Source organism: Necator americanus, chromosome III, assembly GCF_031761385.1.
Source record: "Necator americanus strain Aroian chromosome III, whole genome shotgun sequence".
Taxonomy (NCBI): domain Eukaryota; kingdom Metazoa; phylum Nematoda; class Chromadorea; order Rhabditida; family Ancylostomatidae; genus Necator; species Necator americanus.
The window spans coordinates 27,392,756-27,410,749 of record NC_087373.1 but is presented as its reverse complement, the minus strand read 5'-3'; the positions used below and the strand labels follow the sequence as shown (position 1 = coordinate 27,410,749).

The following is a 17,994-nucleotide window of genomic DNA, read 5'->3' as shown; positions in this document are numbered from 1 at the left end:
AGGTCCTGCAAACAGAACATAAGTAAGAGGATAATTTCACCTGAAGCACAAGTATGTCAATGATAACGATGTGTATAGAGACATCATCCTCCTCCAAGTCGTTTTGTCCCAGTTTTGGAATCTCCATGGCAGAGAGCCCAGTCAGAGCTATGCTGAACTTCTCCAGTAGCATATCCAGTGGGATCGATATTTCCAGCCTTGACAGCAACTGAAATTGAGAGGATTGAATACAAAAGGTATGAAGACTGACAAGTTTATCCTAATTGAACATATTTTGGTATTTTCGCGCGATTATCAATACAGATCCAATGCTAGATTTTTTGAAAAATTCTCTGATTGAGTCTAAAACGAATTAAACAAAAGGCAAAACGGAAATTTATTCATATGGAGGGCGCTTCTTCTCTACAATTTACGATTTTTCTCTCAGAGAACCGCTCCTGAGATGGACCATATTTGTCTTCACAGCTACAGATATATCCATTTGAACTTCTACAGAGACGTAAAGAATCCTTGCAGTGAAAGATCCTTAAAGATCCTTAAAGACATCACACGAGTCTGAGGTGGTACGGGATCAGGTGTAGTATTCGTATATGGGATCGTAGATTATGGAGAGGGGGGTGATTCCGTCCATTTCTTGCTAATTGACGTAAAAAAACGGTCAAGAAGATGCGGCGTGTGCACACGGCTAGCGCGCTCCAATCGGACTCGTTGTGGAAAATAGCGCGCCGGAACGCCCGAAGCCGTATCTTCTGGGCCGTTTTTTACGGCAATTAGGAAAAAATGGGCGGAATCATCCCCTCTTCATAATCATCTATCCCGTGTACGAATACTCCACCTGAAATCCGTATCACCTCAAATTCGTGGAGTGATGCCTTTAATGAAAGTGAATTCCTCACATGCAGCCATTGGAGCGCGTTAAACAGTTCAACGTAATCTTCACCGGCCAGCCTTCGACTCACAAAATCGAACACCTGAAATAAGACAATTTAAAAAAAAACACCAATAGCACCCTCTCAAGATTCTAGAATAGCAAGCCTGAAATTACAGAAGAATGGCTACTGCAAGAGATGCAAACAGATCTCAGATTTCACAACAGAAATTGGATGAACAGATCCAAGCCCATCGGAAAACATTTACATTTCGTGTTTGAAAAGGAAGTGATAGTGCACATGTATACAACTGTGCTTTTAGCATTAGCGAAAGATTGCAGAAGGGTCGTTGTTGAGAAGTTAATTTTTTTTTTCAAATTCCCTATCGGTTACAAAATTAACACCAAGATTCAAACGAATTTTCGACGTTGGGTACTTTGCACTGGCAGTTTTGTTTGGAACGTAGAATAGCAGCGAAAACGTGAAAGACCCCTTTACGAATCCAGGAATCAGAAGTTTTCTGAGTTTGTCGTACGGAACAACCTTTACACCCATATGATGAAATGGAACTGGATTCTAACACTACAATGGTTGCAAAGAGTTGCTCCGGTTCTGCTAGGATGATCACGTTTTCGTTTTAATCACCGAAAAATCATGCATCCCGAATTCTACCTACTTCTGGAAGGAATTCACAATCGAAAAGTTCCGCAGAAGCTGTCTTTAACACAACTTGATTAACTAGGAAGAAGATGGAAGATAATTGAAGATGATTGTATCTCTAATTTGTTAGACAAATGGTTTGAGTCCAAACTATCTGGATTTACTCATTGTGGAAATTTCCGTAGGAAATACGGAGACAGGAAAAATGTTGTTCACAAATATCGTGTCTGTGACATTTCCGAACACTATATTTCCAGCACATGATATGTACACCGTCTATCCATCCAATTCTCTTCAAATTTTAGGGAAAAAACATTCAAAATCAAAGTTTGCTAATGAAAAAAGGATCTGGATGATTCTGATGCGCATCACTGGAGAGATACTCGAAATATTTAGTCGAAAGATCCGAAAGAAGCCATACCATTGGAGTTTCGAAGGGAAGTGGGCATAAGTCAGGCTCGAAGATCTTACATAGTAGAATTTTCAACTCCTGCTGCTGTTCTTCATTGCATTTCTCGTAGATCAACTGGAAAAAAGTGAAGAATAAAAGAAGATAGTAATAAGAAGAAGATAAAAAAGAGTGTTTATTTCTAATCTACATATTTGAACAGAGGATTTACTTTTTCAATTTCCTTTATTCACCTGGCCACACGTATTGGCTGTGCTGTACCTCGTCAACCACATGGCCGGGACCTTTTGATGGGTGCAGGGGAAAAGGGAAAGCAGATGCACAAGCAGGGAAGGAGAATGGTACATGAGAAAATCTGCAGATATGAGTAAGAAAGATTCATGTTGTTTCTTCAGATTTTCTGCTGATCGAGGAATCCTGGATAACTTTGGAAGGGCAGTTATCATGGAAGTGAGAATGCCAGATCAAAGCGTAAGAATTCCATCGACAGGGAGTCTACTGAAAATTCGCTAATTCTGTGACGATTGCTGTCTAATTTTGATTAGATTTGTAACTAAATGACGATGAGGGAAGAAAACTAAGTGGAGACGTCGTTGCATTCACTACGCAGCTTGTTACGTTACCCGACCTTGAGAGCAGCTCATCTACAGTATCTGAGAGTTGGATAAGAAAAAGAGAATGTAAAAACATAAAAATTAAATTATAACAAGACTAGAAAAGAAAAGGAGAGCGTGACTGAGAGCACAGCAAAACGTGACAGTAACAATCCGGCAACTTGGGGATCAAAAACTGTGGTACGGACTGTAACTTTTAGCACCGTAGCAATTTCAGCTCACACTCACCTGCAACCATTTAGACATTACTCGACTCCACGTCTCCAACGAAATAACATCATAGGGCATAAGCGCGAGCAGTCTTCAAAGAAATAAGTCACATAGTTTTTCGATATCAATGAAAATTTTACTGTTCTATTTACCTTCCAAGACCTTCCTTAGTCTGTTCAAAATATCTGCCCTCCTCTTCAGGATCAGGTATGAGAGCTGTGATAAAAACATCGTAATGAATTCTGATCGCCATGTTGATCCAATCGCAGACGAACTGCAAGAAAAAAATCAGGTCCCATGTCCGCTATTTATAAACCATCAACTCTTCTGTACTACATTAGGAATTGTTGTCCTAGATATTGTTATGGTTGTAGATTTAGTCAACCACACCCCAATCCTATTCTACGTCTCTGTAAAAAAAAACGTAGGAGAGCAAAAGTCAGGCAGCGAGAGATTAAATTTCACTGCAAAAACCAATAAGTGAGATATACTCAGTATAACGTAACAAAATCTCCCTAAAGTGGTAGTAACGTTGTCAGTAACCAGAAAAAAAAGAACTTACATCTGTTTTCAACTGCTCAAGACTCGCTCCCATACTGTCATTCGGCAACAGAGCAGTTGTAGCGAACCATTGGAACACGTTGTACATGATGTAAGAAATTGCTTGCTAAAGAACACATTTCTTTTTTTTAAAAGGATGCGATTTGGAAAAAAACTGCAAAATTTTTCTTAGATCAGTTTTGCTTTCAGAATGAGTTTTCTCACTTGATCAGCGTTCTGGTTAGGCGGACACAATGCTGCCATCATCCATACACCGAATCTGCTTAACATACGACGTTCGTCCGCCATTGTGTCGATTTCTTTGCCAAGCGAATGACCACCTTCCAATTGACGAAGCCATTTTGGACGCTTCCCTTCTCCTTCCGTTCCTTGAATTTTCTTGTAATTTAACAACCAATCAGCGAAAAATGAAGAAGTTTTCATTAAAAAAATATATGCACTACAGGATTTTATCAAGGAGGGCAAATGTTAAGAGTTCTACCTTCAAACTGTGCTGTCTCTCGAAGCAATTTCACTATCGCTTCCACTGTTCCCCACATTATGTCCTGTCCCCATACACATCCTGAACCTCGATGAACCAAGTGGGGTGTCTCCGTGTTGGCATGAAGAGCATTGAAGCATTCCTGAAATCTCCTGAATGTGCACTTCCTTAATGAGCACTCGTTATCCATTGTGCACGCCTCTTAGACAAAGGAAACAAAGAGTAAAATTACACTTCTGCGGCGGAAAGTACACGAAACACAAGGTTAATGGCTGTCCAATTTGTTGAATAAAAAATCGCTTCAAGAAAAAAAAAACGATGAGCAGTACCTGGCACAATCTCATCGGCACAAAATTATGTGCTCTTGTGCAATCGTGAGAAAAACATATTCCAACAGCGAGTCGCGATTGTGATTGACAATCCTAAAAAAGAGGACTTTGTCTACAAATCTTCAAGAAATCGTCGGCTTTTCACCTTATTCTGACAAGTTGCACTGCTCGCTTGCATCGGTTGCGTGAGGTTCTTCATCGGGACTTTTCGTTCGCCGATCACATTATCCGCACATCTTCGACATAGAAACACTGGCGGTGAAGTGTCCGCTACATCAGCGCAGACAACTGGGTCATAGCAGGATTTTACACTGAAACAAGAAGGAAGTCAGTTCTTTTTTGTCCCAAAGCTTAACGTTAAGATGTTTTCAGCATGAAAGAGGTTTAAAACCGCATCACCCCGCAGGAGGGTCTCCACAAATTCCAAATTCATGTAAAACGATGCTGAAATGGCACGATGCTCTGAGAAAGGTGGCGCCACTTGTTAACGGAGGTTTAATGATGGCAATGCCCAGATACCATTAGAAAACTCGCCTACAATTAATGACATTTTTCCAAAAAAGGAGTTGATCCTGGATCAGTAAAAACTGAATATTAATATCATTTAACAAGCACAATGTAGGACCAATCTAGCAAGACAGAATGAATCCTAAAGGAAATTTCTTCCAACTACACACCTCCAAAGAGAATCGAACCTTGGTCGCCTCCTACCAATTTCTTATTTCCACAGTCAGCTGTGACACTCAGGAATTAGACCCTTTATAGCACGTAGTCGTTGCTATCTACTACTGAAATGAACCCAACATCAAAAATTTCCCGAACGCACTACGTCAGAATCGGATAGCGTTCATATTTCATGTTTTATATCATATCAAGCTGAACTTTACACTGGATCTCGTAATGTACGCATCTGCCATTAATAAGAGAATTTCTTTCATAACTATAACCTATTATAGACTTGTCATCATGCACAGGAAGGTGGCTGTTCCCCCATGTTTTGCCAGGAAAAAAAAAGAGAACTGCCGTCACATTCCGGCAGCACAGCGTCAGGAGTTCACAATTTCTCTTGTTCTTCAACATGATGTGTCTCGCACTTGATGGAGGTAATCACTTCAAGGGAACGAATCCCAGAAAACACTGATTCTGTTTGTAAATTTTTCACTTCAAGAATATTTCTAAAAACGTTTCTAACTTACACTTGGGCATTATTTTGTCACTTTAGCCGGTGCTATTCTGCTTTATTGTCGTGAGATTATCCTTGTATTTAAGAATCATAAGACGATATTGCCACCACGACATTTTCGGATGTTCCCCCCTTTCAGAGCAAGAGAGGACGATGCCGAATGGTTTTCAGCAACACACTAAGGTTCCTCACTTCCAGGTAATAGCGCTAATTTGATAGCTTACATCTACTCTTTTTTCCGTCTGGGTTGCCATTCTGCTTTTCTTTTTTCTCTTTTTCTCTGTTTTTTTTTATCTGCTGTTCTACTGATCTGATTTCTCAGGTTTTCTTCATATCGCATTCATGAAGCATTAAGTCCTTCAATAATCCCGAGATTCATCTTTCTGACAATAAAGCCAGATTTTGAAATTTGCTGGAAAATCTTTTCTGAACACAGAAGAAGGGTTGCAGCCTTTCCTCTTCTTTTCTGCTGTGAAGTATCTACTCCCGCAGATAATTGCTCCACTTCAAAAACAGCTGCACTAAGCGACGCATTTATCAACCAACCTTGGTCCCTTTTCTGAACACGTCGTGGATTGGCATGTAATCCTCTGCCAAGCTGAAAAGAAAAGATGTGATCGGGAAATAACTCCCTATTTTCTAAATATTGCCGTTGGCAGTGCTAGTTAATACCTAATTCAAGTAATTGAAGGGCAAGAATTTACCATGCACTTTGTACTGGATCGTTTTCCTGTGAATAATATATGGATTTGGAAACGGCCAGTAGTGTAGAAGGAGGTTTGCAGCAGCAACTCGTGACTCTGAGGTCCCTTTAGCAATAACCTAAGAGAAAACTTTTTTTGACTTTATTTCAACAATTCTTGGTTAAATCTGTTGACTAAATTACTTAACGGAGGATGGAGTGAAAAAACTCTTCTGGACTGGTTTTTCTTTCTTGAAATTAAGAAGTAATTAAGTCTAATTTATGTATGTATTATAAATACATTAAGTATGGACGGCAGTGAATGTATTTCTAACCTGAACTAAATCTTCATATATATTCGGACTGCTGCTCATTGCTCCTTCCATAATCCAGGTATGGAGACCTTAAACACAAAAATATTCCCGAGTCCAGCTCTGCACAACAATGTTAAAATGTGTGAATGAGAAGTACAAGGAAAAGAATAAGCAAGAGGAATATAATTATGTACATGTAAAAAATAAAAATTTTTGGAAATCAAGCATGCATATTTGAAGGAATTTTATCTTCCAGTGTTTTTTTTTACAATTTTACGTGGGGAGCTTAAAAACGTCTTCGAAACATCAGTAAACCCATACAGACTGACATATACATTTAATTTTGCACTCCTGTCACATCGTTTTGATTTTAAAATTCGTTTTTTTTGTCTCACTGAATAATTTGGATACGCCCACGGATCCGCGGCGAAGGTATGTGGGAGCAGATGGAGCGTCCCTTCCATGAGAATGATTATAAAAGTTTTTCAAGAACTCTCGTATGCAGTCTATACATGACTTCATTAAAAAATTTTCCTGAGTCCACCTCCTCCCTGTCCATTGACTGCTTACCTTTTTTATGGTGCGTGAATTCCCTCCGAGATAATCTCCTATGGACTATGATCTACTACTGTTGTAGGTACATAGAGAAAGGAAGAAATAGAAAGAAGAAAAGAAAATCGGTATTATTTTGTCGTCCAATCCCAAACTAAAGTCAAATTAAGGATGTGACCAAATTTTTAAAGTGTAACTTCTAATATTCTCCATTGTGGTTCAGGTTTCAAAGAATATTGACGTGCTGTGGATCTTGAAATTCATAGGAAGTGCTCGAACATTCGATTAGCAGAATTTTCATTTAACCTAATCAAAAATGCACACAGTTAATAATCACTGCTTTGAGATTTGCACGGGTTCGTTTGAATTTTTAGGGATATTTTACATTAAAATCACGTTATAGTAAAAGCAGATAACAAAAAATCAGCTGGAACACACCTGAACGTATACAAATAACAACAGCTGCTTCAGGTTTATTACGATCTCCTAACAAATTCGAGATAATAATACCATTTTAGTGTGAATGTTAGTTTCAAAACAATTGGTCCGAACAAAATCATTTCTTTTTTGTGTTACGCAACTATAACCATATGTTTGAGATAACTGATTGCAAAGTTCGCTTCTTTCAAGCTTTCAAGAAATCCTTAAAGGCAGCATACCACGAATCGGACGTGGTGAGGCAACCCCCGGGAAAGCTAGAGATGGGCTTGTAGATTGCAGGATCCGGGGACTGGAACGTGTACATAGAGGAGCGCATCTAATTTACCTCGTAGGAACTAAAGCGGTTTCTACGCCATTTTTCACGACGATTAAGCAGAGATGAGCGGAAATACGGACCTCGCAATCTACAACCTCATCTCTAGCTTTTCCGGCGGATTCCCTGACTACATCAGATTCCTGGTATGCTGCCTTTAAGCATCGAACACCTAAGTATAGCTGGTACCATTTGTTAAACATTCTCTTGGAAGATGAAGTGAGAAAAAGAGCTTTTCCAACGACATTAAACAGCACGGGCAGTTTATCAGACATAGACGGTTCAGATTTTGTGAAACTTGTACGTGACTTCTCTCCAAGCCACCACTTCTCTTAGTTGTTCGGGAAGAACAAAAAAATTGCATCAGAACATCACAGGTTGTGGATAGTAATAAATTGTCCGAGTTTAATAATTTGGTGATTTCGTTGGAAATGAAAAAGGTGTTTCCATTCCTATCAATCTCTTCATTTTCCTGTTCAGAATTTTATGTCTTGTGTTTTTCACGCTATTCTTGTTTTTTCATTGACCAATCAAAACAGCGATGAAGGTCGACCTTCTCTCAACATAAGCCTTCAATCGTCAAGTGAGAACTGCGAGCATAGACAAATGCAAACAACATTTTGCTTTCTTTCTTTACTATCTTACTACTGCACTTGCATGTCTTTTGTTTGGTGCTCGAGAAATCGCGCGCTCTCAAAGGCATCACTCCACCAATCTGAGGTGATACGGATTTCAGGTGGACTATTCGTATACGGATAGTAGATTATGGAGAGGGGGTGATTCCGTCCATTTCTTCCTAATTGCCGTAAAAACGGCCAGGAAGATACGGCTTCGGGCGTCCGGGTGCACTTTTTCCCACAAGGAGTTCGATTGGAGCGCGCCAGCCTTGTGCGGCGCCGCATATTCCGGGCCGTTTTTTACGGCAATTAGGAAGAGATGGAACCACCCCCGTTCCATAATCTACTATCCCGTATACGAATACTCCACCTGAAATCCGTACCACCTCAGATTCGTGGGGTGATGCCTTTAAAAACTTGGGGGACTAATTTTCGCCTATAGTTGAAAAAAGCAGTAAGCAAGATTGGCGGCAAGACTTTCTTTTTATCATGCGGAGGAACAGAAAATGATGAGGTCTTAAAAACACTATCCTGTATTTATTTGTGAAGATTTGTATTTATTTGTGATATTTTTGAAGAAAGTTCTAAGAACGTTAATTCTTATAAATAACTCAAAAAGTATTTCTCGAAAAAGTGAACTGAAAGAAAATTCCCCGAGATATTGTTTTCTGTGATTGTCAGGACCCTGAACATTTGGAAATCCCAGTCGTTAGACAGAGAATTTAGAGTCACCCTAATTTTTTACCAGTATGTTTCACCTTAGCTTAAGCTCCGCAGAAGCAGCTAATGAGCATCACATGTCAGAGGGCACAAAAAAGTTCTCATGGACGAGCTTGAACAGGAAATCAGAGAAAGTCTAATTGCTGCGATTATAGCGTGTCCATTTCTCGACACGAATCGATCTTCCTATCCTGTAAATAGATCCTATTACGTATAAATAAAATATCCTATAGGTGATTCTGCTCAATACAATTCGAGGATAAAATAAGGAAAAAGTGCTGGGTGTTGATCACTTCTTTTGGGATGAAAAAGTGAGGAGCAACAAGTTCTACCTTAATTTAGAACTCTTTGAAGTTTATAAACCCGCATTTGCGGAGCCAACCGAGGTATCAACTCAGTGCATTTATCATTCCAGAAAAATCTACCAAATCTTCATAGGAATGAAAGGCTTGATTGATTCTGATAACTGCTATTAGAACATGAAACTTTTGGGAAGAAGATAGTTCACGGAAAAAAAAGCGAAGGAGAGAAACTCCAACAAACTCACTAGGATCATTCGCTTGCTGCAGTACAAGCATTAGAACCCCAGGGACTGATAACTTGATCAGGGTCTCATCTGTGATCGAGAAGGGCAGCACAGCATCGGCCAGCAGGTGAACTATCTGAAATTATTGTAGAAATAGTTCGGCTAGTGTTTAATTCCTGTCGATAAAAGCTCCTTAAAGTTTTAGCTTCTTCTCAAATCGTTTCCTTCAAATAAAAAATAAAGGATAAAAATAAGGATGAAGTGCTTAGCCTTGTTCGATCCGTTTCGGATGCGCCAATGCGTCTAAGTTCACCTAAGAGTCGTAGAAAATGGTGAGTGAGTGTGCGGTCCGTACAATGAGCTTATCTACGACAGCCAGCTGATCTACCAAGTCAGTGCCTTTATATTCGCAGCGAACTTTGGTACCTGATACTAATTTATTGACATTGGAAGGATGAAACACTGGATGGTTGAACTTTCGACTACGCAGATGTGAGGGTGGCCTCTTATCGCTGAGCTACACCCATCCTCATAGAAGAAATACACGAGTCTAACTCCAACTGGAAACATTCCACTCATTGCGAAAGTATCCAACCATTCCAGTACTATCCAACCAGCGACGTCGGATAACTCATAGTGCGATCCTCGATTCGCCAAGCTAAGCGCTTCAATTTCCCCGACATTTTACGGAAATGCTGCTGTTTTTGACCGCTTGTGTAATGTTACTGATTCATTTAAGCAGGGCCGAGTTATTTTTCAATTTCGCTGTTTTCTCTGGAGACTAATGAGCTAGTCGGACAAGAGAACGACCGGAGAATGCATGAAGCGATGAGCATTTTCTATTCGTTCCTCGCTCCTTGCAGTAATTAGTCGGACACCCAAAATATTCGGAATCATCATGCGATTTCAGCTCATCTGCGGGTACAAAAAGTTCCTGTTTGTTCAGTTGAAGTGAAAGAAGCTCTTGTTTCCTTACCCACCAGCGATTTCTAAGAGTAACGCAAGCCAGCTGTTATTCACAGCGACCATTTGTTAGCCTACTATTTTGGAACAACATCAACCTAAGGAAGACAAATGCCCCGTAACATAAACTCCAACGTGAAAAATGACTTCTACTTTATTGGAGAGGTCTGTAATAGATGAAGACAAAGCGTTACCGTTTCGAAAATTACCTGCTTGTCTAGCTCCGTCGGAAAAACACCAATATTGCTAGCGAGGAGGAGCGGCAGTTGCTCCAACGAGTCTCGATCCAGGAACATCATCAATGCTTTCAGTGTATCCAGTATTGCTTCTCCAATGGCTGGAAAAAATCATATAAAAACATAGAAACCATATGCCTTGTAATGTGTTCGCGAATAATCGTTCTTTCCAGTGGAAGCATGGGCTCAGAAGAAGAGATCTCGTTGTAAATGAATAAACAACACAGTGCAAGCGGAATCTACGACAGCTTACCCATTTGGCCCGTGGTGATGAGTGGAAACACGTCGAGCAGATTCACTACCGCATAGAAAAGACCAGAATAGTTTAGGTTCGGATACAGATTCCATCTTGTTGGATCAGAGGAGAATTTCTCACAGAAATGTGTTTGTCCTTGTGGAAAATCTTTCAGAAACCTAAACACTTGGCTTTATTGCGGTGAAAGAGAACGCTATCGACAACCTCATTTCCAGCGGAACCAGCAGAGACTGGATACCGGAGATTGGCTTGTCAAAAACAAAACACTGGTGGTACTGAATTTTTAAAAAAATATCCAATATTGACCCATCAAACCGCGGCGGCACATATGAGATTCTTTGGAATCTGTGTTAGCACCGGTCTGTGCTGCCTCTGTTTAATATTATACTATGTGACGGGTGCTGGTGTTGGCGGTGGTTCTTTCGTCGATCACATTATTCAAATTCGTCGCTTCAGCGAGATGAGCCCGACGGAAGTGTCTCAAATATACGCATCGAAGAGTGTTAAGTGCCCTTGTAGCTCTCTCGAGCTGAGATCGACGAGAATCCAGAAAAAAGGAGGACATACATCAAAACTGCAGAGGAATCAGAAGAAGGAGAGGATTAAAAGGTTGCTTAGAAGCCGAATTCGTTTGAGTAGCGGATTCACGAAGAGAGAAATAATAGCGAGAATTCTTTCCAGGAAAATATTGCATAATAATTGTCCCAAGTATGTGGTTAGATGCTCAGAATGCTGGGTAGAAGCGGTGATTTATGCGCTGAACTATAACCTAGAAGAAAACTGCAGAAGGAACTCTGCTAGAACCGAGTCTCGAATGAGTCGAAGAAACGTTCACTCGAGGAATTAAGCGTTCGAAAAGAAAAAAAAAAGTTATTCGATATGTTGACAAATCAAAACCAAAAATAAGAACTAAATATCATCAAATTCAAAACTTTCGGTAAAATATGACTGCCTTTGCGACTAGATTTACAACATAGAACATAAGATGATGGAAGAATCTCTATCAGATAAACAACATTAGATACCATCCTGTAACATGCGCATCTGGATTTCCATCCGCAAAAGACGCACCACAAAGATCTCAGATTTCTAAGTACTGCAATAACAAAAGCTGACTCTCTATTGAGATCTACTTTAAATAAAGCAAATTTTTAATCACTTTATGCAAACATTAAAAACTTCTCCTTCTAATTGCGATCGGAAATGACCAATTTCTTTCGCGAATGTATAGAATAAAATTTGGATGGAATTGCTTTTACTACACACCATCTCCTTAAAAAGGGAAATTGATGGGGAAAAAAACCTTTCAAATGGCATGTATCATTACCAGGTTTGTAAAAATTTTACTTATAATAGCACGTCGAATATGATGACAATGAAAACGACCACCATTTTAGCATCAACCTAATTCAACGTCAAGATCCCAAGAAACCCAACTTTCTCAACAAATCCTACAGCCTATTTCTTGGGTTACGCCGAATTCTGTTGCAATGGAAAAGAACAGAGCTATCCAGAAGTAGAGAGTGAAAGCAGCAAGGTGGTTACAGAAAGAAAACGTGGTCAGAATACGACCAGGCGCTACAATCGACAGCTCGCTTTTTCCCTCAAGGTCAGCTGAAGCAGTTTTGTAGGAAAATTCTACTCTAAGGAGTTTAGCTGAGTCCAGAACGACAAAAACCCTTCGTAATATTCTGAGATTCATAACTTCATTCAATAATTGATTAAACGAGTTGGAAATTTGTACACGTACAATAAGAGTCACTTATAGAAATATTTTTCTAGGATGTACGAAGTCAGTGCTGTATGATGTTTCCTTTAATTCCAATTAAAAAGAAAATTTCGCCCTTCAAAGCTGTGACAAACACCACGAGAGTAGGCGCAGATAAACAAATCAACAACAAATAATTTCAAAAATATGTAAAGAACCAAAATTTTCCGACTTCTACTCATTTTCAACTCAGCTGATCCTCTAAAAATAAGGTCCCCTCTGAGAATGTGCTTCAAATAAGCATAGGAAAAAAACCTCTAACGCAATGCTCCGCGCGAAAAAAAGAGATAATGCCAAAACGGCAAGAATCATAGTTAAACGCTGACCATATTTCTTCGGCGAGAGTATTTTTGCTGAGAAAAGAAAATCTTCGTGATATATGTCATAAATCTTTATGGTTGCAATTCACGAGAAATTATCGCTTACGCGAAAAATGCGCCACCATGCAGGTTGATATCCTGGAAAAATATAGGATGCGTCTAAAAACTTTCTTCTCTAATCGCTGAAGTAGAAATTGCAGAGCGCGCAAATCGCAATCCTACAGTGTAGCAAAAAAAGGGTCGTAAAATCGTTGTCCATGCTACTTTTTGCCGAGAATAACGGTTTCCATTCTGGGGAATTGCATTTCCGATTTATGACATTCGTTTTTGCAGAATGGAATCGACTCCTACGAGATGCTTGATGAGCGCTGCAAGCTCCTGAGATCATACGGGTATCCAGGTCCTGTTTTCAGATTTTATTCACGTTCGCTCCTTGTGACCGCATTGGATTTTCTCATTCGAATATCGGTGCATTTTCATGCAAACCTATGTCGAACATGTGGTGAGATTTGAAATGGTTCGGCAAGCAATGCTGCGTTATAAAGCCACCAGGATTTATACGAAACGGAAGCAACAAAAACCCTTCAGAAATGAGGAAAATGAGCCCTCTCAACCAAATGCACTATGCAGTGGAATGGGCTATTTCCTACGAATCCGTTCACAGGCCGAAGAAAGGAATGGGGTTCAGCTAACAGGGCAGTAGATTTTGCAATTTGAAGAGAAAAGCTTTAAAAAATAATAAATTGTTTATTTATGCACGTTATGAGGAGATGATATGTAAAACGGCCTAATCTCATTACTTTAACAGATGACATTCCTAAGAAATGCCATCTAAGGATGTTGGTGAAGCTGCTAGGATTTCTGGAAATCAATTCACAAAGCCCACATCTTGTTTTTGATAGAAAAAAGAAAACAGATCCCGGAAGCATCTTTTCATCGTTGCTCGAGAATTTCGGGAAAGCAACACACCACAGAAATTTACGATTAAAAGAATTTCCGAGGTAAAAATGCGTCATCGAACTTTTAGTAAGTCTGGATAGAATACTTTTTTGTAGAAAAATTATTTTAAAATATAATGACTTTCTCACTATGATGAGAAAGTAGCACAAATGCAGCTAATAATTAGGAGATGTAAGTTTGAAACGAATACGAAGATACAGAAATTTGAGCGACCTAATTTAATTTTGCACATGAAATTCGGGAACACGCTAGGGAACTTTGCATGGTTCAGCAATTAGAGAAGTTGCATATCCCAATAACAACTCAGGAATTCTTGAACGGTGAAATTAAAATCGCACCAGGAACATAACGTGATCCTGTAGCGATTTTGGGAGGTTCACCACCCCTGTATTAGAAAATATATCCTACTCGTAACATTTATTTCCATTTACAATATGGTTTTCGTTAAGAGTTATATAACTCTCCAAATTTAACAATCAATAGGAAGTTCTCATTTCCTACGAATAAATGAATAACTTCGGTTCACTTCCTATACATTTTACGTGCAAAGTAACATCTGTGCAGAAATTTCTTCCGTTCATTTCTGAAGCAGGCACTTTTTTACAAGCGAAAAAACTGTACTTTTACAGAGTGAGGCGTCAAGGTGAGGACGGCGGAAATGCCTCAGTCAACTCTCCAACGAATAACTCATTACTGGGAACCATCTTCCGCATAATGTGCAACTTTGCGCCGTCGAAACCGCGTAAGTTAAACAATGACTGAACACAAAGTCGATTTCGCAGAATAGCGTCATTATGGATTCATATTACAGCATTCTTTTAGTTCTGAAACAGAGCATATGAGATCCTAGGACCTACGTAGAAGAGGACTTGGAAAAGAAGGAACATCTCGTTTATCTGTTTGATGTTTGAGAGAATATTTAGTCGTGAAACACTTAAAGATAAGAGCGAGTGATTGATGACGATGAGCAACAACAGTGTCAGAGATTTCCGACAATTTGAACCTCGAATCTGCCAAAGGCTGATTCATTTTGTCGATGCGGTGAAACGTAAGCACAGGTGAAAAGGAAATTCCAGCCAACGCTTAGAAGCACACTTACCCAATAAGAGTTTGGTGGAAGTAACGAAGTGTGGTGATGATCTCGGCATTGCTGGGAGGTTGCTGATTGGTGGAGAGTCGTACTTGGAACTCGGACAACGTACGGATTTTCGCCGAAACTGGAAGAAAAGCTCACATCAGCACTTCACGAACACGACAAACCAACGGGATTTCGCAAGTTGATTGATAATGCTTACAAGTGTAGTACTTAAGCAAAAACGCCATACGGCACACCGACTACTGTTGCCGAGGGTGAGCGACTATTCGCCTCCGGCCCTGGTCTCGCTTCCCCTCAGTAGATCACACTATCCGTACGAGACACATGCTGCCGTCTCCTCGCCAGCGCATGTGCTCTCTGTCGCATCGCGGCCGTAGCCTCCGCGCTTCGCTGCGATGCATCGTCGTCCCCGGAAAGCCCCGCCCATTCTGCGTCTCATATCGTCGTGTTCGACAAACGCCGCCTCTGCGCCATCTACCATCTCATTGTTCTCGAAACGTTTCTTCCTCGTTAGCGCCTATGATGTTTCAAAGTTGGTTTTCCATCACCACGCTTTCTGTCCCGCTATAATTGCTTCTTTTCTCGCTGAGTAGGTCAAAAGTCACACTGCTACACTGTGTGAGCTTTTTCTATGCCAACGTAGCCGCTCTCTCACTACGTCCCTCATTCGCTAATTAACAGATAAGGAATATTTGAGCTGCCTCTTCGCCTTGCTACCTCTTCGGCAGTCCAATTCCCAATCTTCATTCTTAGTCCTCCGGAATCGAATGTATAAGCTTATTCTACGATAAATAAATTATTGAAAGAGAAAACAGCCAACCATCAGACCATTAGCTATCCTGTGAGGAAAAAAGAGATTGAAACACAGGTTTTTAGAAATATTTCTTTGCTAGTACGCACAACTCGGAGATGAATTCGCCCATCTTTGATCAACAGCCCATTTCGTCATCGTATATGTATTCCGTGAAGCATTCCGGTGTTTCAACCTCTCATGTTCCCAGAGCAGCGTTGAATTTCAAATTAAAGGACATCTTGATGAAGTTATCTCACCTCCACTAAGGATGCGGAAAGCTGCTCCCAAAAACACGTACTCTTTTCGTAATACTGTTGTAGTTACCGTACATATCAAACGGCGTAATATCGGAAAAAACTGCAGGCGCACTTTAATACTGTAATTTCAAGTACTTTAAGAAGACTGGTATAAATTTTCACGTAATTAAAGGTATTTTCCAGAAGAAAAATTCCGTGAATTTTTCTTTTGGAAAATACCTCTAATTCTCATCTCGAATAGCGATCTTGTTCTAGAAACTGGGACAAAAGATGCAGTTTCCTCTGTGCATGAGAATGAAGCTAATCGTGGCGGGAGCTATGTTTAGTCAGCATAAAAACAGAAGTTATTATAGTAAAAGAGAGACTTGTTATGATTTTCTTACTACTAGACAACAAGAAAAAACGACTGAATGAAGAACAGAAAACTCCGGCTCAGCAGCTGAAGAGTAATGTACGTGCTCTCAGACGGACACTATTTCTTCGAACATTTTCTACTTATATTTCTTTGAACAAAGACATTTTCGGCATTCATTAAAACATCTAATGACTTTCATCCCCGAGCAGAATCTTCTTCTGAATTACTGGCTCGCAACTCAAGGAAGAATAATTCGTTAATTGTTCTCGTTTTTCTTGCTTTACTTAAAACATATTTTTGTTGGCTGTCTCTCGCGTAAATTGTTGCTTTTTTGTGAACGGGTCCACATGCGCACGAAGTATAAGAGGAGAGTATAAGAAGAAAAGAGATCAAAGGCAGGAGATCTCCGTTCCATGGAACATAAACTCAAAAACAACAAAAATAAGAAAGGGCTCATGCCTTCTGCAAACATATTTTACGGGGCCGCGTATAGGAGTCTGACTGCTGTGTACCTGCTCGCTTTGGCCCTGCTTATACTAAATGCAATCAGAGATTTAAGTGTACGCTTTGGCAAGGTGCGAGCTATAAATCTTACACAGCAATGTGGCAGACGTTACCTATGTAGATGTTGCAAAAAGGTGCCATTGTCCAGAACACTGCCGATGTCCAACCCAAATATGTCAAATATCTAGTCGGAGCCTGGAGTGTTTGATAACAGCTTTAACTAACAACTTCGTTACGCTGAACTGCTGGACACTGTCGGCCCAAACTATTCGGGTCACTCGGTGCCGTTCACGCGAGCCGCCAACTCTTGCAGGACGTGGAACGATGACGAACGGAACGATTCCTTGCAAGCCACGGCTGTACATTGGCTAAAAGGTTGGGCAGAACTGTGTTCAAGGACAACACTCCTCCGCGAGTGTGCGGGCAACCGCATCAGGAAATAATACCCGATTAAGTCAAGTAAATCAAGCATTTTCGATAGGGTGCCCGCTTGCCTCAGAAATTTTCTACATACTCGCTTTCTGAATGCGACTTCCTGTAGGAAGAAGCTTCTTTTGAGAGCTGTTGTCAGAAAAGGCGTAAATTCGATTTACTTCTTGGAAGCATCACAGCTTTATCCCTGGAAAAATACATAATTTGCTCGAAACAGGATCTAGTTTAAATTCACAAAAAAACGGCTAGGATTCCTTCAGTGAGCGTATGTATCATACGTTAGAACTTTATTTCTATTTATGTCATCTTCAAATCGCTGAATTAGATAAATTTTTATTCAACAGATTTTATTTGAGGGCAAAATTGATTAATAACATGTTTACTTCTTATTCTTAAGGTACGAAGTCATCGGAATGATGAACGAATGATCCCGGCCTCCTAGTTTGAGCAGGATACTCAAGCGCCTATACTACTACGCGCATCTACTTTCTCTAACACAAGTTTTCAAGAGATAATTGACACTTCTTCGCCTAGATTCAATTTCAAGACCGCGTTCGGGGAAAATTTCAATGT

At 40.1% G+C, this 17,994-nt stretch overlaps 2 protein-coding genes across 5 annotated transcripts in view; both read right to left on the bottom strand.

Annotated features, from left to right (window-relative positions):
- The window catches only part of RB195_011102 (uncharacterized protein), a gene marked incomplete at both ends in the record, with an annotated part of 41,768 nt that overhangs the window by 13,141 nt on the left and 10,633 nt on the right, over window positions 1-17,994 (bottom strand). For 3 of the 4 annotated variants that reach the window (XM_064192384.1, XM_064192382.1, XM_064192383.1), the window contains 18 exons: window positions 41-208; window positions 897-971; window positions 1,951-2,055; window positions 2,781-2,853; window positions 2,915-3,036; window positions 3,325-3,429; window positions 3,528-3,691; window positions 3,805-3,946; window positions 4,134-4,226; window positions 4,279-4,444; window positions 5,863-5,914; window positions 6,021-6,138; window positions 6,334-6,401; window positions 9,503-9,617; window positions 10,654-10,781; window positions 10,934-11,094; window positions 15,084-15,201; window positions 15,280-15,307. In XM_064192384.1, coding sequence (XP_064049966.1) covers window positions 41-208; window positions 897-971; window positions 1,951-2,055; window positions 2,781-2,853; window positions 2,915-3,036; window positions 3,325-3,429; window positions 3,528-3,691; window positions 3,805-3,946; window positions 4,134-4,226; window positions 4,279-4,444; window positions 5,863-5,914; window positions 6,021-6,138; window positions 6,334-6,401; window positions 9,503-9,617; window positions 10,654-10,781; window positions 10,934-11,094; window positions 15,084-15,201; window positions 15,280-15,307 — 2,001 coding nt within the window. Of the gene's footprint in view, window positions 1-40; window positions 209-896; window positions 972-1,950; window positions 2,056-2,780; window positions 2,854-2,914; window positions 3,037-3,324; window positions 3,430-3,527; window positions 3,692-3,804; window positions 3,947-4,133; window positions 4,227-4,278; window positions 4,445-5,862; window positions 5,915-6,020; window positions 6,139-6,333; window positions 6,402-9,502; window positions 9,618-10,653; window positions 10,782-10,933; window positions 11,095-15,083; window positions 15,202-15,279; window positions 15,308-17,994 lie in introns of those variants that run through there. The other variant, XM_064192381.1, reaches the window with a different exon arrangement.
- Window positions 15,388-17,354, bottom strand: RB195_011103 (uncharacterized protein; the record flags this gene model as incomplete). The annotated part of the gene is made up of 2 exons (XM_064192385.1): window positions 15,388-15,597; window positions 17,226-17,354. The coding sequence occupies 2 exons, from the start codon at window positions 17,352-17,354 to the stop codon at window positions 15,388-15,390; spliced, it is 339 nt and encodes a 112-aa protein (XP_064049965.1).